Here is a 21,663-nt window from a genome sequence, read left to right as displayed (position 1 = left end):
GATATGGGTGATCTCTGTGGGGGGCGCCGCTACACAGTTGCACTTATCGGAGGCTGCCAGTGGCCACTGGGAGACGGGGGGCACAGACTGGGGGTACGCTCAGGGTGGGGAGGTTACATAGAGCTGGTGACCTCCAGGGCGAGGGGCACACAGTGGGTGGTGCTGCTGTCAGAGAGGCAGACAGCTGCAGCGTCTCATTGTCCTCCCTCACTTCAGTGGACTGGGTTAGAAGTGCTAACCCAGCCCATTGAAGAGATGGAGGACACGTGATGCCGTCTCGGAGGGTCGGGGCCAGGAGCAGGGAGCGGTGTCGGAGTGGACTGAGAGCTGATGATTCTATGCAATCTGTGGGGGTGGGGGCACCTAGATAACAGCAAAACTGTGCAGAATCCGTAATAAATTTATATTGGAAAGATGGAAAGCTACGGGTGGGCAATGTATTAATGCAAAAATAATTTTTGGGGGAATACCCCTTTAACATTTCAAGAGAAATAGAGGAATGGCACAACACACAGTATAAATTGTGTTTACTAAAACGGTATGCTTGGGTTTGGGTTAGCTTGAAAATAACAAGAAGTTTTACTAACCAGCCGATCCCTACCACTGCTGTCCCGACATAACCTCAATATCCCTTGCCCAGCCAGTAACTGGCCATAGCAGCACCCCCACCCAAGCCCCCAAAAGTGCTTCCTGTGTGTCTGAATGAAAGTGCTGTTCAGGCAGGATTGGACACAATCTGATTTGCAACAGTGGGGGATTGGGGAGCCAAGTATAGCTTTTGTTTGTGGGCCCGATAGCTACTTGTGGTTTTTCTATACCAAATACCTTAAACTGGTTGTGGAACTTGGCATATAATATAGTGTTTTATTTATTGTATATTGCAATCCTTGGGTCCAGAAATGTAGGGTAACACAGTCCTTTTTTTTTTTAAGCTAGAGAAACTTTACTTCATGATGTAATTGCTTCAGAGCAAAATGTGCAATTATGTAATTTACCTTTAAAGATTTTTTTTTTAAATTAAGGACTGTAATAACGATCATGTGGTTTATAGTATTCAGTGTTCACATTGCTGTAAATATTGTGTGGGATCAGGAGACCTTATACTTGAACATTGGGGCAGCATTTCTAACCCAAAGTATATCTAGTGTGTCAGAGCACTTGCTGATTCTACCACCTGTTCTAAGACATTTGGGATAGGAAAAAATAAATGATAATAAAAAACGATCAGGAGGGGATGACTAAGAGTGTGACATGCACTCCCCTCCAGCAGTCCTTGCGTGCAGTTTCTGTGTGACTTTGACTTTTATGTAGCTATTCATACGCAGCTCTGCATACTAAAAGCATTACCTGACTTTTGTGGCGTCCGCCTTCACACATTCCTTTTATTATTGTCTTTATATTGTATGGAAATGTTTTCCGCCCGTCAGGTAACATCACCTCTACAGTTGCCATAACTTAAGGTTATGTAGTCACAAACCAGATAAACAGTAAATGCCAGATACTATGTTAAGGAAAGTTCTGTATGTGCTATTGATGTTAACGCATAGTATAATGATCACCATAACGTTATTATATTACCCCTATGTCCAGGTGGATGTGAACACTGGACTCTCTGAATGTTCTGTGCTCCAGCGCCGGGTGAAACATGGCTGGAACGAATTTCAGGTGGATAATTCTGATCCCATCTGGAAGAAATATCTGGGACAGGTAGGATTAGTTCATGTTATAAAATCAGTCCCATTTAATCTATTGTTCACCTTAACACCATTATATCAGAAATCTACAGTGTTGGAAACCTCCAGAGACATTTATACCCATATTTGTGACTAATTTTCTCTGTGGACCTTTTATTGGCCCTTGAGGCCAAAGGCATGTGACCAAAAAATGGCAGTCAGTAGTTATGGCCTCACCCGAGATCATGCTGTATCATCTGCCAGGTGAAGATTGTATGCTTTCTAAAGCAGATTGGTATTATGATTCTTACACTGTGCTAGCCACGTGACAGCCCCCACTCAGTTCTCGCCACTGTATTTTTTTTTAAGCTGATCATGTTTCAGTCACTGTTTTCATTACCATACATTAATGGGTTATAATGGATGTTGCACGGTTATAGATAAGTGTTTAGCGTCTCCAGAGAATGCTAAGTGGATTTCTCGCTCTGTACGTGCTGATTTTTCTTTCTTTTAAGTTCACAAATCCCCTCATCCTGCTCCTCCTGGGCTCTGCCCTGGTCAGCGTTGTCACCAAGGAGTACGAGGATGCAGTCAGCATTACTGTGGTAAGTTAAGATGTAGAGGCTGCCATATAACTATGGTCTGCTTTCCTTGGAGATCTGTTACCAAACCATCGTTGTTTCTTTAAATTTATTTTATTATCTTATTTTTCTGCAGGCGATATTAATCGTGGTGACTGTGGCTTTTGTACAGGTAGGAACTTCCAGCTGCCTGGGGAAAGGGATCTGTATATAAGGAGATGAATTGAGGGCACTGCAGCTGTTGACAACCTTCACATGGCACATCATCCTATTTTCTTGTAGTCTTGTAATATCCCGGAATATGCCATATTGATATAAAATACATGAAGACTTTAGTATTAACATAGAACTTATACCACTCTCTCTTCATCCGGTAACAGTATAAGCAGTTTGTCAAAATGAAAACAAGCTAGTCGAGCCCCACTAATAACAACATGAGTGTTAGCCCATATGCTCAATTACACAAGATTCATACAAGAACAACACTCGAGCACTCCTGACACTGGTTCTGATGTGACCCAGTGAAAACCTTTTTCACCATAGACATTACACGAGGGGGGCAACGCCAAACATAAGAACATAAATTCATAATCAAATAATATGGCTCCCCTAAACAATAGTCCAAGAGAAAAAGATATATATTTTATTAAAACTAAACACGTACCATAAATCCAAATTGTGAAAAAAAAAAAAAAAAAAAGTGTAAGGCCTAATTCACACATTCGTTGTTCTGTCCGCAATTGCGGGCACGCAATTGCGGACAGAACATGAAACCAATGTTATCCTATGGCCCCGCTCAGATGTCCGTACGTGTATACGGGGCCGCGATCCGTGCCGCAAAAAAAACCGGACATGTTGTAATGCAGACCATTTTTTGCGGCACGAATCGCTGGGGTGATGATGTGTGAATGTAGTGCTCCATGAAGCACGGAGCACTACATATGCACATACGGTAGTGCGGGCCGCGGGTCCTCAGCCACGGACTGCACTACGGGTGTGTGAATGTGGCCTGAGTTTCAGATAAAGTTATACACCAAAAGATTCTCTCCAGCTCTCTGAAAGTTCAATCCTTTATTCACACATCCTTTATGGACACACACACACGCCACTACATTGGTGATCACTGAAGGTTTTAGCATTTTAAATTATATGAATAAAGGATTGAACTTTTAGAGAGCTGAAGAGAATCTTTTTGTGTATCTCTGTTTGTGTACCCCTGGGCACGGGGTTATCTTTCCGTTCTCCTGGAGTGGCATACAGCCAGGGAAACACCCCACTACTAGTGAAGGAATGCAACTAAAGTGCTGACCATACACTGCTTTTGGTTATATGTCAGATAAAGTGCATGATTGAAAATGAGGTGGATAATAAGGAAATGTTGAAGAGGAAAAAATTGTTAGTGCTGGTCCCTCAGGAAGTTATTTAGGAGGGAATGCGCGGGGTTCCACACCCTGATCAGCTGTGATAGCATTGGCCATTTTACTTGGTTTTCCTCTTATATATCTCTCTATTATCCACCTCATTTCCAAGTATGCACTTTATATGACACTTGCACTTTTTGGCACATAGTATTACACCAATTTTCTTGGATTTATGGTACATGTATTTATTTTTAAAATATATCATTGGAGTATTATTAAGGGGATCAATATTATTTGATAATGGATTTATATTCTTATGTTTGGTGTTGCTGTTCTCATGTATTGTCTAGGGTGAACAAGATGTCACTGGGTCACATCATGACTAGTGTAAAGCCCCATTACTTGGGGCGATGTGGAGAGCAAACGAGCGCCGACCTGTCAGGTCAGCGCTCGCTTTCTCCTTGTTCCCCTTCCAGCTGCCGGCACTATTACATACGCCGACAGCAGGTGAGGAGGAGCAGGTAAAGGCTGGGGGGGCTGCCCATCTGCTGCCCGCCGCTCCTATTGATGGCATTAGATCGTTAACAGGCTGATTGTTGCTGTTTCAGCCTGTTAAAAGACAACATCGTGCATGTCGTCTGATCGTTCTCTTCTATTACACAAAGCGATTATTGGCCATAACGTTCGGTATTGGCTGAATACGGCCGATAATCACTTGTGTAGTAGGACCTTTAGGAACTGGATTTAAAGCTCAGCTAAGAACTGCAAGTTATTACATTTGATGTGCAACGTAAAATAATAAATCTAAACTTGAATTGATTCCTTTATATCTGCAGGAATATCGTTCAGAAAAGTCTCTTGAGGAGTTGAATAAACTGGTTCCTCCAGAATGTAACTGGTGAGTGAACACTCAATATTAATACTACAAAATTCTACTTGTAGTCACAAATTCATTACCTTGCTATTAAGTTAAAAGGCTAGTCAAAAAAGTTGTGCAACGATCTAAAAGATTATCCTGTGTTTGTAGGTTAGAACGTTCACCTCACCAGGTCCAGTGCCAATGCTCTGTTTCACCCCAGTTCCTCTGTAGAAACATAAAAGATTGTTGGCAGTAAAAGACCACTTGGTCCATCTAGTCTGACCTGTTAGTATTTCCCTTCTTATTATCTTAGGATAGATATATGTATATCCCAGGCAGGTTCGCATTCAGTTATTGTAGATTCTGCTGGAAGTTTGTTCCAAGCATCTACTACTCCATCAGTAAAATAATATTTTCTTGTATTGTATCGGATCTTTCCCCCAACTAACTTCAGATTGTGTCCTTAGTCCTTTAACATATTTAAAGGTTTCGATCATGTCCCCTCTCTCCCTTTTTCCCTCCAGACTATACAGATGTAGATCCTTAAAGTGATACCGTATCCACCAACCCCCCCCCCCCCCCCTCCCCAAACTATTGAAACCATCCGTTTGATGACAGTACGGCATGTTGTGTCTTTTAAAATGTGCCTGGTGCCTTGATTAGGGTAAAAAATTTTCTCTTAGGGTACAAACACACAGGCCGTATCTGCAGCGGATTTCTCGCTGCGAAATCAGCTGTGGATCCCTTGCCTGTTAGTTTCTATGGAAAGACATACTTGCAGTGGGACAGCGATCAGCTAATGACAACTATCTTCAGCCACCTGGCACGTATCGCTACATGTAATAGCGATGTGCAGCCGACTGCTGATTAATGTGTAAAAAAACAAAAACAAACCATACATACCTCTGCATGCTCTCTGATGTCCTGCTAGCTTCGTCCGCTTCCCGCAGTGTCTGAATTGACAGGCCGCTCAGCCAGTCACTGGCCACAGCACTGTCCTGGTGATTGACTGAGCAGAATGTCACTTCAGATACTGCTGGGAGTGGGCAAAGCTAGGAGGACATTAGGGAGCACGGAGAGGTATGTATAGTTTATTATTTTACAAGGGCTGCACGGACATCGCTAACGATGGTGCATGATTCTTAGGCCATATATAGGCTCATTAAGATTTAGCAAATTTAGTACAGGCGATTTTAAGAAACTTTGTAATTGATTTTATTAGCAGAAAAATGCATTCTTATCATGAAAAAGCAGTTTGAAGCTCTCCCCCCTGTCTTCATGGTCCTCTTCTGGAGAGTGGAGGGGTTGAGAGGGATGAGGCACCAAAACAGAACAACAAAGAGTTAATTTACAGCTACATCACCGGCAGGGCAGTTTCTAGGCCATTTTGGCAACAGGGCGAATGTGAAAAAAGTGGCCCCCCCCCCAATTGATAACGGCTGATTGAGATCTGCGGGTGGGGTGTTGGCGTGAGAAGCTATCGATCACTGCTGAGTGAATTGTGAGGTCCAGGTGGAGAGGTGCAGAGTGCCCCTGTCTGGAACATGTGTCCTGGATTCCTGGGAAGGCTGATGCTGGGGGACACTTAAGGCCCTATTACATGTAATAGAAGACAGCGATCAGCCGACATGCATGATGTCAGCTGATCGTTGTCTTTCAACAGGCTGAAATACTAATGATCAACCTGCCAATGATCTGCTGCCGTTGCCCTGTGTAATAGGAGTGGTGGCAGCAGACTGCCGCTGTCTCCTATGGGCTCCAATATCGGCCACAGCTTCTGAGTGAGGTGGAGGAGGGCGCCCCCTAGCTGTCAGCGCCCCGTGCCATAGCCCACCCTGCCCGGTGCTAAACATGGCCCTGATAACCGGGCTATCTCCTCTGAAGTCAGCACTGACTAATCTCCCTCCTCCCCCCTCCCCTCTCCATAGGTTACACAGGGCCTGACTGATGTAAAAGGGTCGAGATTTCCTGATAATGAGCAGTGGATGAGAGTCTTTTTGAATGCAGATAATGGCATATTTGCCCAATAAACCCAATTACAAAGTTTCTTAAAATCGCCTGTAGTTAGAAAGCTATCGCCTGTAGTTAGAAAGGTGAGTATGGAGTATTTTGTTAAGTTACACACACACACACAACAGGCTGCAGTGTGGTTTTACAATAAATCAGGATGCCTCCTTAAGACTAAATTTTCACACATGAATCTCAAAAGTGCCCTGGAAAAATATGTAACAGATTTATTAAGAGGCAGACATAATTTTCAACAAATGAAAAATCACAAATGTTTCCACAGACTGCAAATCACATTGCAAAGGGGAACTATCAGCAGGTTAAACGAATCTAACCTGCTGATACCTCTCTATTGCACAGAACACACCGAGGAGGAAGGTATGTCTCTTACCTTCATCCTCTGCGCCGTTCCCGTGCAGTTAGTTGTGTTCTCCATGGTCCAGGGAGACTGTTAAGAGCACTGGGGCAACAGTTAGGAGCACCGCTGCCTCCATAGTGCCGATCAGCTAGGTCACCCCCTTCTAATAATAATGAATGGAGCGGGCCGGCCAGGGGTAGGCCGGATCAGCAATATGGGGGCGGGCAGTACTCCTAACGGTCTCACCGGACCGCGGGGAACACTACTAACTGCACCAGAATGGCACCGAGGAGGAAGATAAGAGACATACCGTCCTCCTCCGCATCTCCTGTGCAATAGGGACATATCAGCAGGTTAGATCTGTCTAACCTGCTGATAGTTCCCCTTTTAATGTTTCTTGTATAGTAAAATCCTAAGCAGACATTTTCTACTGTGATTTTTGATGCAGCAGTACCTGGCCAAGTGAATCCAGCATTTGGGATGGGGAATCATCTGCCCTCCAGCTGTTATAAAATTACAAAGCCAAAGCTTTGCCTGTCCAGGTATAATGGGAAATGCTGTTTTGCAACAACTAGAGAGCCAAAGATTCCCCGTCCCAGTTGCAGTCTCATAAGATCTGAGGTCTGCTATGTGAAGGCTGCATACAGACACCTGCTGGCAGAGTTGCTTTATCCTGTGTACACTTGTCTTTCCTCTGCCGCAGCTCTCTCTACAGGATAGTCACCCTTATTTCATTATTTGCAGTATCCGTGATGGAAAGCTGCAGCATCTGCTCGCTCGGGAGCTGGTCCCTGGAGATGTGGTTTGTCTGACTGTCGGTGACCGGGTCCCTGCAGACATCAGGCTGGTAGAGGTAGTTATCTGGTCTCATGATACAACACACCTGCGGATGTCCATTACCAAATACAGGTTTTGCTCTTGGCAAGATAATGTTAATGAGAAGTCTGACCTTTACTTGCCAGCGCCCCGGCCAAGCCCAGTGTGTAGCAAACTGGTTTCTAGCTGATGTACACCGGTGTCAGATAAGAGGAGTAACAGGTTTTTCTCAGAGAGGTTATAAACTATCCCCTGGTCTCTAGGAGCAGAATTGTTTGCAGCATTGTTCCTGCTATAATAATACCAACCACTAATGATAGACTCCAGTTGTGTGCAGTGCGTGGATATCATGTGTCTTGTAATTTTGTACATCATCACCCACTCTATGCTCTCCTATATCAGATATTGGTTACCCCCTTCAGCAGCCAAGAAGATCTGTGCTCAGCTCGGATTCCATTATTCTTAGACGTCTCTGTGTGAAATACCTTTACACTTCTCCCTTTATTATACATTGGGTGGAGCAGTGTGATACGGTTCTGGAACGAAATAATAGAGTAGTAACCAGATCTCCCTGACTGGCAGCACAGATTAGTGGTTTGCACAGGTGGTCAGGGACAATAGTCTAATGCAGGGATATAAAACCATCAGTCCCCCAGCTGTTGCACAAATACAATTTTCATCATGTCTGCATAGCCAAAAGTCATGATGGGATTTGTAGTTCTGCAACAGCTGGGGGACAAGGCTCCCCATCCCTTGTCTAGTGGAACATGTCATCCACCTATAGCAGCACCCAGCCCATTGGATTAGTTGTACGTGCCTTCCCAGGGCTTAACATGACTTTAGACATTAGGCAGAAGATTGATCAGTAATCATCTTCATTAGCTTGCCTTATAATGTGGCTGAATGTGTTTTTTCCAGTGATGTTAGTATAGTGCCATGTTAGCCAGAAGAATCTGTGTGATGTAATATACTTTTGTGCCGAAAAAATACAAAAGTATAATAGGAGTGATACCTTTGTTGGCTAACCAGAAAAATTATATTTGCAAGCTTGCGGAGCACAGAGGTCCCTTCATCAGGCAAGTTTTCCAGTTTATTTATTTTTTTCTTTTATAGAGGGTTGGAGATAAGTGGCCCCACTTACAGTATATCAGGAGAGATGTGCCCCATCCCCATATCCTTCAGTAGGAAACATTTTAGATCTATTCAGCTGTGACAATAGACATTATATTGTCATCAGCCGACTTTAGACATGTCACTGATGCCTAGAGAACAACAACTCCCAGCAAGGCTTGGAGTGCATTGGCTGTTCTCTGGCTTTCTGGATGGGACAAATGTCTTTTAGCAGTCTGTATCAGATCCTCCATGGTAACATTATATTCCTGAACTGCCAATGACGTTTGGGTTTGCCTGCTGCAGATAAGAAGGGGTCAAGTCTGGTGTTCTCTGGATACAATAGCTTCTTTCAGCCCATCACCTAATGTATATGGAGGCCTCCCAACCCTCCCACTTGAGGTATTATCTGTTGTATGTAATAAGGGATCTTAGATGACCACTATGCCATTGGTAAGGTAGTGTTACTGAGCTGTAGTCTCCGCTCCCGTCATACAGGAAAGGGAATCTCTTCATTGCCACTTAATGATCTAGAAAATGAAATTTTTAAGCAGCCACCATGACAGATCCTGGCCGGTTCCCTCAGGCTTTACAGCTGATGTTTGCTTTGTGATCTGGAGATTTGTAACTCTGTGTAAAGGACTGTTTATTATCTCAGGCTTCTTTGTATAAACTGTTCTTGGGATTTATGGGGTAAAGACTAAAAAGATAAAGAATAAACTTTACGGATAGAAGTATTATCTGTTATTATAAATCTCCCACAAATTACACAGTGCTGTACATGACATGTAGGGATAGGGATGGTAAAACAAACTACAGAAGCAAGTCTTGTCCACAAGAGCTGACAATCTAACTGAAGGGGGCACAGGTGAGATACCAATAAAGCAATCACTCTGGTGTGGGGATTGAGTGATTACTTATATAATCTATTGTCAGTGGAGATGCTATGGACAGGAGGAGAGCCCCAAAGGGGCAGCTCTAGAGAAGTTCTGTAGAAAAACAATGACTCCCATAACCAGAATATTAAATGTATATTATAGTATTACAATATATTATATTATACCCTATTACAGTACAGTATTCCTTACATCAGATCACATTATCCCAATAAACATAACCCTAACCCCAAAGTTCTGTATTCTTCTTGTACTTGTCACTTTCTGGCCACCATATACACTCCAGCCACAAGGTCAAAAGTGTTTGCGTCTACCATGTTCTCTCTGAAACACAAAGGCGTTTATAACCTGCCCCTCCTCCTCCTCTGTGTCAATACAGAAAGCAAATAGAAGAATGTAACATAAATCGAGTTTTACCTGCAATGTAAACAGATGAGATAAGAGGCAGGTTCCCACAGAAGGGGAGACTACTCACAGTAGATCCTGATCTTACCCCAGTTATCAGGATGAGGTTTTACATGATGAATGGTCTCCGCACAGCAGCCACACATTACCCCAAGGTGCAGCGAGATCATATTATCCCAGATAACTACAGCCTGGTCAGTAACTTCCATCCCAAAATGGCATTGCTGATTGTAATGTAAAATGTCTTCTTTATCTTTAGACAACGGATCTTTTAGTGGATGAATCCAGTTTTACTGGTGAGACAGAACCATGCAGCAAAACTCACGGATCAGTGGACGAAGCAAGCGGCCTCACAACATTAGGCAACATTGTGTTCATGGGAACACTTGTTCGATATGGAAAGGGAAAGGTAAGAGACAAAATAAAATAAGCCATTCACTAGATAGCAGCAGTACATCACAGAAAATGTAGCCCATCCAATCTCTATATAGCAGCAGTGACATCACAGAAAATGTGGCCCATCCAATCACTAGATAGCAGCAGTGACATCACAGAGAATGTAGCCCATCCAATCTCTAGATAGCAGCAGTGACATCACAGAAAATGTGGCCCATCCAATCACATCACTAGATAGCAGCAGTGACATCACAGAAAATGTAGCCCATCCAATCACTAGAAAGCAGCAGTGACATCACTGAGAATGTAGCCCATCCAATCACTAGAAAGCAGCAGTGACATCACTGAGAATGTAGCCCATCCAATCGTTAGAAAGCAGCAGTGACATCACAGAAAATGTAGCCCATCCAATCACTAAAGAGCAGCAGTGACATCACTGAGCATGTAGCTCATCCAATCACTAAAGAGCAGCAGTGACATCACTGACAATGTAGCTCATCCAATCACTAGAGAGCAGCAGTGACATCACAGAAAATGTAGCCCATCCAATCACTAGAAAGCAGCAGTGACATCACAGAAAATGTAGCCCATCCAATCACTAGAAAGCAGCAGTGACATCACAGAAAATGTAGCCCATCCAATCTCTAGATGACAGCAGTGACATCACAGAAAATGTAGCCCATCCGATCTCTAGAAAGCAGCAGTAACATCACAGAAAATGTAGCCCATCCGATCACTAGATAGCAGCAGTGACATCACAGAAAATGTAGCCCATCCAATCTCTAGATAGCAGCAGTGACTCACAATAAAAATGTAGCCCATCCAATCACTAGAGAGCAGCAGTGACATCACAGAAAATGTAGCCCATCCAATCACTAGATAGCAGCAGTGACATCACAGAAAATGTAGCCCATCCAATCACTAGATAGCAGCAGCAACATCACAGAAAATGTAGCCCATCCAATCACTAGAAAGCAGCAGTGACATCACTGAGAATGTAGCCCATCCAATCACTAGAAAGCAGCAGTGACATCACAGAAAATGTAGCCCATCCAATCACTAGAGAGCAGCAGTGACATCACTGAGAATGTAGCTCATCCAATCATTAAAGAGCAGCAGTGACATTACTGAGCATGTAGCTCATCCAATCACTTAAGAGCAGCAGTGACATCACTGACAATGCAGCTCATCCAATCTCTAGATAGCAGCAGTGACTCACAAAAAATGTAGCCCATCCTATTACTAGAGAGCAGCAGTGACATCACAGAAAATGTAGCCCATCCAATCACTAGAAAGCAGCAATGACATAACAGAAAATGTAGCCCATCCAATCTCCAGATGACAGCAGTGACATCACAGAAAATGTAGCCCATCCGATCTCTTAAAAGCAGCAGTGACATAACAGAAAATGTAGCCCATCCAATCACTAGAGAGCAGCAGTGACATCACTGAGAATGAAGTCCATCCAATCTCTAGGCAGCAGTGACATCACAGAAAATGTAGCCCATCCAATCACTAGAGAGCAGCAGTGACATCACAGAAAATGTAGCCCATCCAATCACTAGAGCAGCAGTGACATCACAGAAAATGTAGCCCATCCAATCACTAGAGCAGCAGTGACATCACAGAAAATGTAGCCCATCCAATCATAAGAGAGCAGCAGTGGCATCATTGAGAATGTAGCTCATCCAATCACTAAAGAGCAGCAGTGACATCACTGAAAATTTCATTTTTGATGACCGTAAATAAGTTAAGACTTTTTTTATCCCTTATTTTGTATGGCTAAGCCTGAAGTGGCATGATATATTACCTAAGTGTATATATACGAAGCCACATAGGAAACATGAGTTTGTATGTATTATATGCCCTGAAGTGCGCTGCAAACAAGCGTCAGACTTGTAGATTGGTGTTTTTTTGAAAGAGCCTATTACAAGACATGACTATCGTGCAGGGATTGCTGGATCATTCGTGCAACCCTTTGCTTCCATTATTCATTAGCCGCACATTCCCTATTACACAGGGAGATGTGTGACTGATGGACGATGATTGTTTAGCAAGGTAGAATGAACCCTATTAGGTGTTTGTAGCAGTTGATAAATAACTGAGCACCTATGAAGTGCCTCACATCAAAACATTAGCACTATTGCCTGAAGGTGTGATTTGAATTGAGTGCTGTATCACAGGTTGACAGTTGTGAAACACTGAGAATAGAGAGCGGTGTTGACATCACTGAGAATAGAGAGCAATGTTGACATCACTGGGAATGCACCCTATCCATTCACTACAATGTTGTTTTGTAGATTTCATTTACCATTAAGTATAAGAGAAACAGATACCTCAGGGAGACAAGCCAAATGATAACACTGCCGGCTGCTAGTGAAAGCTCTCAATGCAGTGAAATCCTAGGTGCATTGCCCCCTGAGAAACATGAATATGCAAAAGAAGAGCCCGTGGAGCCTCATTGAAGAGTCTCAAAACACAGAACTAGCCAGATATCCCTCCAGGAAGGACCCAGCCAAGGGGTGGCTCCTGTAGGGAGACCACCAAAACCACCATATTAAAGGGAGCCTGTCACCCTGTGGCCCCAGGCAGAAACAGGCATACCCTGCAAAAAAGCTCAATATATTTACCACATCGGTCCCGTTCCCATCCCGGATCCCGCTGTTGACACGGAGACCGGGACCGATGTGGTAAGTATATTGAGCTTTATTGCGGGGTATGTCCATCTCTGCCTGGGGCCACAGGGTGACAGGTTCCCTTTAAGTGGCCCTATAAGTCAATGTAATGACAAGGAAAAAACCAAGGACAGGTATCCATCCACAGACAGCTGTTTTGGGGTGTTGCCCCTCATCAGTGTAGAACATTATTGCATATTTTTCCTATAGAGTAAAGGCGATTTATAGCTGTCACTAAGTGAACTGGTACATCAGAATATAAAAGACACTCATGGTAGAAAGGTGATTACTGTAATTTCATGTCAGAGCAGGATGTTAGAGAACTGTACAGAGATCTTTTGCTTAGGGATTGAAGATGAGCACCTCCGGTCCATTCGAACCCGAGCCTGCAGCATTTTATTAGCGGTAGCGGCAGAAGTTAGATGCAGCCCTAGGGAGCCCTGGAAAACATGGATACAGCCATAGGCTGTATCAATGTTTTTCAGACAGCCTTAGGGTTGCATCTAACTTCTGCAGCCACCGCTAATCAAAAACCACATGCTCGGGATCGAGCAAGCTCAGTTTGTTCTCATCTCTAACAGCCCAGGGGGCTGGACACCCAGCTGTCTCTATCCCCTAAGATATAGCACAAAGAATCCATGGACCTAGTATCCCAGATGGGGCCAGCACCCTTGGGATTGTAGTGTGGAAGAGCTTCTTATCTCTTTAAGGATTAGTTGGAATGGAGCAGGGTTGATGCCACCTTCTCACTTTTTTTTCTGTTTCTCAGGGAATCGTCATCTGTGTTGGAGAGAAATCTCAGTTTGGGGAGGTGTTCAAGATGATGCAGGCAGAAGAGGTTTGTGTCCCTCTCAGATCTTCCTGCTTTGGGTCCAAAATGTTATTTATGATCATTGAATTGTGAATCGATGATGTCATTGTTAACCCTTTATGTGGGAGTTGGTCTTGTGATCAGCAGTTTTATGGTACACATAAGGTTAGCTGAGATGTGTCATAAGTGACATCTCTGGTGATAGATGCATAGATCCTTGAAAATTCTCACAGCCCTATGTAATTTACAGCTGTCATTTTCTAACATTACTTTGAAAATTTCCATATAATTCTAAGTAACCTTGTTAGCGCTTTGCTTTATGTATCTGATAATCTGTCTTGTGCTCGAATGACATCCAGAGCAGTTTTCAAACTTCTGCCACATTCCCTTGTAACAAGTCAGCCCTTTCTCATCTGTGTAGCTGTCTGAGCTCCCAGTATGCATTGCTCTTGGTAATAGAAAACTGGTCAGAAAAGTGACTGCAGCTCTGGATGTGAGTTGAGTATAAGACTGATGTAACTCAGGATCAATAAAGCTCTGCTTTACTTAGAATTAATTTGCTGTCAAATTGTGTTACATTATTGTGATTACAGAGACTGCTGACTACAGGGACTGTAGTAGTGATTCAGCATCTTACTGTGATTTGGCAGTAACAGTTAAAATCGCTATTTCTCTGAATATACCCCAAAAATATGCATCAAATACGCCCATCTCTGGTGTACCTTAGGCTACACCTAGACTCTTTCACAAAGTTCAATCACATTGTGGCTTATTGCCTTATTTTTCTGTGGAATGGCAACAAAATGCCATTATTTTTCAGTTTGGCATGGCAACAAGCTGTGATTTGACTGCACTGTGTGAACAAGACCTGAGAGTGCCACACTGCCCAGTCACCAATTTGCAGCAGGATCTTTGGTCAAACTGAGCAGTTGTTGTTTATTTTCCTTACAGTTTTACTAGCATTATTACCTAGCACATCCTTTTGTGTTTCAGACCCCTAAGACCCCTCTGCAGAAAAGTATGGACAAGCTGGGGAAGCAACTGTCCCTCTTCTCATTTGGAATAATAGGTGAGCCAAGGACTTCCTAATATCTAGCAATTACCCAGCTACTTCCCTCATGGCTGGTTTCACCCGAGCATGTTAAATGTGTATGTTTGTATCTGCATTATAGACCCAAGTTCTGGCCTGACTGTATTTCTGATCCTCTGAACCTAAGGGTTTCCCTGAATGGATAGTTTTAAGTTCGGCTCATCATACCCGCTGTCAGGTTAGGCCTCATGTCCGTAATAGAGATGCCAAAAGATGCATCTAATGCACGTTGGTGAAACCGGCCTATGAGTGGGAAATAAGTAGAAGAATTGCTCTCCTGGCACAACCTGCAAATAAGCGTCTCACAATAAAGTTGTCGAGTGTTGCTGTAGTCTGTGCTGACATGTGCCCATCTCTCTTACCCAGGGCTCATCATGCTGATTGGCTGGCTGCAGGGAAAGCCTCTGCTGAGCATGTTCACCATCGGGGTCAGGTAGGTTCCTTTATTTCCAGATAATCAGGTGTTATAATGGTACTTTTACACAGAGCTATAATTCGCCCAATCAAACGATTAACGGTTTCAAAGTAACAATGTGTTTTTTAAACGATCAGCGTTTAGACGGAATGATTTATCGTTTGAAAAAATTGTTATTGCAATCGTTTTAAGATCGCTTAAGCCCATCTCACACACAGGGTGAATCGGTGAAAGACTGTTTAGACTGTCTGCGAATTTTCAACGAACGACCAACGACGATTTGAGCGCATGTTGAAAAATCAAAATGAACGATTTCTTGCGCATCGCTTGATTGTTGGCTGTGTTTACACAAGCCGATTATCACTGAAATGCGATCGTTATCGCGAAAATTCAAACGATAATCGTTCCGTGTAAACACACCATAAGAGCTGTATATGTTTAGGTAAGGGTTAGTATTTTTTTCTAAGGAATAAACTAAACCCTTTTTGAAGCCAGTAACTGCTTTGACCAGCTCTTATGTGTATTTCACATTATGGTAAAGAAGGCTTGTCATCTATGGAAATTGACCCTTTTATTATCTTGGTGGAGGGGATGCCCAAGGGTTTTACATGGAACATCTTTCCACCAGGGGCCACATGCAATGGTTGCAACATAGGACCAGCCCCCGTAACACAGCCCCCCCCCCCCCCCTTGACGTTGGGAGAAATATATAGTGCAATAAACTAGCATATTATATCATGTGTTATGTACCCAACACTTGTCTCATCTTCTTTCAGTTTAGCTGTTGCTGCTATTCCAGAAGGTCTCCCTATTGTTGTTACTGTGACACTGGCCCTTGGGGTAATGAGAATGGCCAAGAAGCGTGTGATTGTCAAAAAGCTGCCCATTGTAGAGACACTAGGTGAGTACAAGGGTCATATCTGAATGTGTAAAGATATGTAAATAAGTCAATAAGATCAAAGTGCAAGACTCACCTTGTCTTGTGTGCCGCACCCTCTGGTCATCCGGCCTCTGGTAGGGCACACATGGTAGGGGCTGCACTACAAGGGAGGTGGTGTATTGGGGCAGTACCAGTCATTGACCCTAATTACTATTATTTCTTACTGTATTACCACACAGCATATGAATCGTGAAGCAGAAATTGTATGTATCTGTGTGTGTATATGGGGCTATATGGCTGGCGGGGATGAGGAATGGAGTAGAGATGATTAGTGTAGAGCAGGGGTGGGGAACCTTTTCCATGTCGAGGGCCGGTCGGGCATTAATAAAATCATTCGAGGGCCGCATACCGTGCGCGGCAGTTAGTAGCGGGGGTTTGCAGCACCCAGGACAAGGCATAGTATTGTTCCCCTAGTGCCCCTGCTATTGTAGTTAACCCCCAGTGATGCCCCTTGTAGTCTAGTTAACCCCCAAGTCATGTCCCTGGTAGCCTAGTTAACCCCCATCAGGCATGTCCCTGGTAGCCTAGTTATTCCCCCCCATCAGTCATGTCTCTGGTAGCCTAGTTGTCCCCCCCATCAGTCATGTCCCTGGTAGCCTAGTTGTCCCCCCCCCATCAGTCATGTCCTTGGTAGCCTAGTTATTCCCCCCCCCCATCAGTCATGTCCCTGGTAGCCTAGTTATTCCCCCCCCCCCCCATCAGTCATGTCTCTGGTAGCCTAGTTGTCTCCCCCATCAGTCATGTCCCTGGTAGCCTAGTTATTCCCCCCCCATCAGTCATGTCCCTGGTAGCCTAGTTATTCCCCCCCCATCAGTCATGTCTCTGGTAGCCTAGTTGTCTCCCCCATCAGTCATGTCCCTGGTGGCCTAGTTATCCCCCCATCAGTCATGTCCCTGGTAGCCTAGTTGTCCCCCCCCCATCAGTCATGTCCCTGGTAGCCTAGTTGTCCCCCCCCATCAGTCATGTCTCTGGTAGCCTAGTTGTCCCCCCCATCAGTCATGTCCCTGGTAGCCTAGTTGTCCTTCCCATCAGTCATGTCCCTGGTGGCCTAGTTGTCCCCCCCCATCAGGCATGTCCCTGGTAGCCTAGTTATTCCCCCCCCCCATCAGGCATGTCCCTGGTAGCCTAGTTAACCCCCATCAGGCATGTCCCTGGTAGCCTAGTTGTCCCCCCCCCCATCAGTTATGTCCCTGGTAGCCTAGTTATTCCCCCCCCCCCCCATCAGTCATGTCTCTGGTAGCCTAGTTATTCCCCCCCATCAGGCATGTCCCTGGTAGCCTAGTTATTCCCCCCCCCCCATCAGTCATGTCTCTGGTAGCCTAGTTATTCCCCCCCCCAATCAGGCATGTCCCTGGTAGCCTAGTTGTCCCCCCCATCAGTCATGTCCCTGGTAGCCTAGTTGTCCCCCCCCATCAGTCATGTCCCTGGTAGCCTAGTTGTCCCCCCCCCCATCAGTCATGTCCCTGGTAGCCTAGTTGTCCCCCCCCCCATCAGTCATGTCCCTGGTAGCCTAGTTGTCCCCCCCATCAGTCATGTCCCTGGTAGCCTAGTTGTCCCCCCCCCCCCATCAGTCATGTCCCTGGTAGCCTAGTTGTCCCCCCCATCAGTCATGTCCCTGGTGGCCTAGTTGTCCCCCCCCCCCATCAGTTATGTCCCTGGTAGCCTAGTTATTCCCCCCCCCCCATCAGTCATGTCTCTGGTAGCCTAGTTATTCCCCCCCATCAGGCATGTCCCTGGTAGCCTAGTTATTCCCCCCCCCCATCAGTCATGTCTCTGGTAGCCTAGTTATTCCCCCCCCCATCAGGCATGTCCCTGGTAGCCTAGTTGTCCCCCCCCATCAGTCATGTCCCTGGTAGCCTAGTTGTCCCCCCCCATCAGTCATGTCCCTGGTAGCCTAGTTGTCCCCCCCCCCCATCAGTCATGTCCCTGGTAGCCTAGTTGTCCCCCCCATCAGTCATGTCCCTGGTAGCCTAGTTGTCCCCCCCCCCCATCAATCATGTCCCTAGGATCCTAGTTAACCCCCAAATAAAAAAATAAACATCCCACTCACCTTACCTCCGCTCCCACGCAGTCCAGGTCCTCTTCTCTCCCAGGTCCTCTGTGCCGGTCTTCTCCTGCAGGCGGCGCGCGATGAAATGACGTCATCGCGCGCGGCCCGCAAGAGACTAAAGACATGCGCCGCTCTGCTGGGGAAGAAGCCGGCACAGACAGCATCCTCCGGTGTGCGCCAGCTGTCACAGACACCGGAGGATGCAGTGTATGCCGGCTTCTTCCCCAGCAGAGCGGCAAGCATCACAGGGGAGCTGCGGGCCGCGGGCCGCAACGGGAGGTCTCAGGGGCCGGATGCGGCCCGCGGGCCGGAGGTTCCCCACCCCTGGTGTAGAGGTAGGAAGCAAGGGGAGAGAGAAAAAAAATGGCACTGGGCTTTCTGCAGAGTGAGATGAACTTCCCCACCAATGAGACTGAGGGTGGCTTACTGTGCAGGCATCTCTAGAATACCTTGGCCTTTCTTTTGATCCAGTCCAAATCCTATCTTGTTGGCAAAGGCGACTGTGCCCTCAATATTACTGCATTCATAAAACCGTGACTATGCCAGCTTATCATATTGTCAGCTTTATATAGACCTTAGAGTGCAATCTCATCATAGTGCCACCCACATATAGTCCTTACACAGAAAATGTCACAATACAGAATGAAAATATGAATAATGGCACCTTGGTTATTTGTATGGCATATTAGTTTGGTGGTGCTGGCCTATGCTTTGACAGTTTGGAGCCTCATGCGGTCCTGACAAAGCCAGCTCATCATAGTGCCAGCCCTATGTATACTTGTTTGGATCTTTAAGGGTCTTTGTATGTTTCTCCATCTCTCTGACACACAGGAAGCTCCTTATGAATGTGATGTGAGGGCCACAAGGGTCCCCACCTGTCACCATATACTCTGTACATATGAACCTTTTTCTTTCTCTGGTGACAGGTTGCTGCAATGTCATCTGCTCCGACAAGACTGGCACTCTGACTGCCAACGAGATGACGGTTACTAAGCTAGTCACATCAGACGGGCTACATGCAGAGGTAAATGCTTCCAATTCATAAACAATACTCTCTAGGGCCACCATTCTTTTACAGGTGGTGTGACTGCTGCCCCCTATTGGTGTACATCTTGTGCTGATTGCTTTTACTGTAAAGTAATATGTGATGTCTAGATTTCATGTGCTTCCCATTTTTCAGGTCACTGGGGTCGGCTATGAAGGGAAAGGATCTGTCCACTTGCTTCCTTCAAATGATGAGATCCGAGAATTTTCTAATGTGTCTATTGGAAAACTGGTGGAGGTGAGAGATCAGAGTCTACAATTCACCTGTATCTGAAGCTTAACAAACATTTAAAGGGAGTCACATCTGTAGAATGTCAATTGCAGCAATGAGTATTTCACTTATTGTTAAAGGGGTATTGTAGTGGTTGTGTAGAGCTAGAATGATCTCTAGGATCCCAACCCATTGTGACAATGTAGGGGATGCAATGCTGGCGTGGTGCTGTATCCCTTACAGTTTTTTTCTTGCACAGACTCAGGACAGCAGCTCTCCAGCGGTGCAGAGATTGCAGCGCTGCAACATTAAAGTGAATAGAAGTCATCCCATGCACAACTAGGTGGCTGGGAGTGCCACTGTGCAGGATAAAAGTCAGAAGGGGACAACACTACACTAGCGCTGCATCCCTCTCATTCTTCTGATTGCTGGTGCGGGCTTACCATAAAGTGATGGAATCAGATGAGAATTATTATATTATTATTTAGGCATGTATAGTTTTAGGAGACCAAGATGCAGACAGCAGCACAGAGTATTAAAGTTCACACAGCTTTTTAGGTATCATTTTTGGGCATTTTTACAATGGTAGGAACCTTGCTAATTTGATTGCCAGATGCTAACAGCAGCACAGAGGAATGATGCCAGAGCTTAGTGGTATATTTATTAGGGCTTTCTCTTGTCTGATCAGGCTGGCTGTGTCGCCAATAATGCTGTCATCCGAGAAGACAAGCTCATGGGTCAACCAACAGAAGGTGCTCTTCTAGTCTTGGCCATGAAGGTAAGATGATCCATGTGTGGTTACATATTAGGGGTGCCTCTGGGGTATAGCTAGTTAAATACACTCACTATTTTGCTGCCGCTTCCTGTCACATTGGGAAGGACATTTAGATTTTTCTATATCAAATGACTATACAGAGGCCGGACCAAATGACACTTTTTCTCAAAAAATATCATATTACAAGTTATAGGCACTAGAAATTCACGTTATAGGACATTGATCCAGGGATATATTCTGATAGTACATGCCGTTGTGAGGTATTTGTACAGTAGATTTGCTGTTCAGTAAAATCAGTTCTGTGTGTGACCAGTATCTGGGACTTTAAATTCGACTACTTAGGCCAATGTATACCACATTCTGAGCATCATTTTCATGCTTTTGTGCACGTCATCATAGACAGCTTGTGTACACACTATGCTGTTTTATGAGAAAAGAGCTTCATATTTATCAGTAACTGTGCTCTCAGGTGAGGAAATCACAAGGAAGATTTGTATCCTGATTGTGACAACTGGGCCAAACCTGTTTTATTGTTCATTGTCTCCTTAAGATGCCTGAGGCTGGTTGTCAGGGTCACTAGACATTGTCTTCTTGGTAGTTCTTAGTTGTATTTCAGAAACCTCCCAGACGTAATGAGCAGAAGGAAGATAAATGTATCTTTATAAAAAAAAAAAAAAAAAGACCTCCCCTTTTGATCCTAAGCTGGTACTGTGATACCTGAAGTCCTGACTGTAGTTTGTGGTGGTTGTTCTGGTTGTGGTTCTGGTTCTTCTATATCAATAGTACACAAAAGAACTCAGCCAGTGACTGAACAAGATCTCCGGGGGTGAGATTACCTGGCAGCTCTCTCATACATGTCACAGCATTATTCTACATCTAGAAAGTCGTTCATTGACATTTAAAGACAATTTGCATTGCTCAGAATAAATCTCTTTCTGTGAGGTGTTCACATTTTGCATCTCTGTTATTGCCGCCATGCTGCAAGGTTACAGTACTTTTCTCCCCTGACTTCCAGATGGGTCTTGGAGACAGCAACAAGAATTATATTCGCAAGAAGGAAATTCCATTCAGTTCGGAGCAGCGGTGGATGGCTGTGAAATGCGTGGACAAGCTGGAGGTAAATGGCAGCAGCTCCGCCCAGTGGTCTGTACCATTTTCCACATATTTTCTTCTTCTCTGAAAGTTTCGGG

General features: G+C 44.8%; 1 protein-coding gene across 1 annotated transcript in view; it reads left to right on the top strand.

Annotated features, from left to right (window-relative positions):
* Positions 1-21,663, top strand: part of ATP2C2 (ATPase secretory pathway Ca2+ transporting 2) — a 57,050-nt gene that overhangs the window by 24,793 nt on the left and 10,594 nt on the right. Inside the window, exons 3-16 of the mRNA XM_069966335.1 lie at positions 1,591-1,707; positions 2,189-2,278; positions 2,391-2,426; positions 4,452-4,513; positions 7,584-7,692; positions 10,326-10,475; positions 13,907-13,975; positions 14,942-15,017; positions 15,405-15,471; positions 16,230-16,354; positions 19,370-19,467; positions 19,624-19,725; positions 20,387-20,476; positions 21,489-21,590. Coding sequence (XP_069822436.1) covers positions 1,591-1,707; positions 2,189-2,278; positions 2,391-2,426; positions 4,452-4,513; positions 7,584-7,692; positions 10,326-10,475; positions 13,907-13,975; positions 14,942-15,017; positions 15,405-15,471; positions 16,230-16,354; positions 19,370-19,467; positions 19,624-19,725; positions 20,387-20,476; positions 21,489-21,590 — 1,293 coding nt within the window. The remainder of the gene's footprint in view (positions 1-1,590; positions 1,708-2,188; positions 2,279-2,390; positions 2,427-4,451; positions 4,514-7,583; positions 7,693-10,325; positions 10,476-13,906; positions 13,976-14,941; positions 15,018-15,404; positions 15,472-16,229; positions 16,355-19,369; positions 19,468-19,623; positions 19,726-20,386; positions 20,477-21,488; positions 21,591-21,663) is intronic.

The sequence above is a fragment of the Dendropsophus ebraccatus genome, chromosome 4, assembly GCF_027789765.1.
Source record: "Dendropsophus ebraccatus isolate aDenEbr1 chromosome 4, aDenEbr1.pat, whole genome shotgun sequence".
In the NCBI taxonomy this organism is placed as follows: Eukaryota; Metazoa; Chordata; class Amphibia; order Anura; family Hylidae; genus Dendropsophus; species Dendropsophus ebraccatus.
The sequence above is the reverse complement of the archived record's forward strand: the minus strand, read 5'-3'. Positions and strand labels throughout refer to the sequence as shown.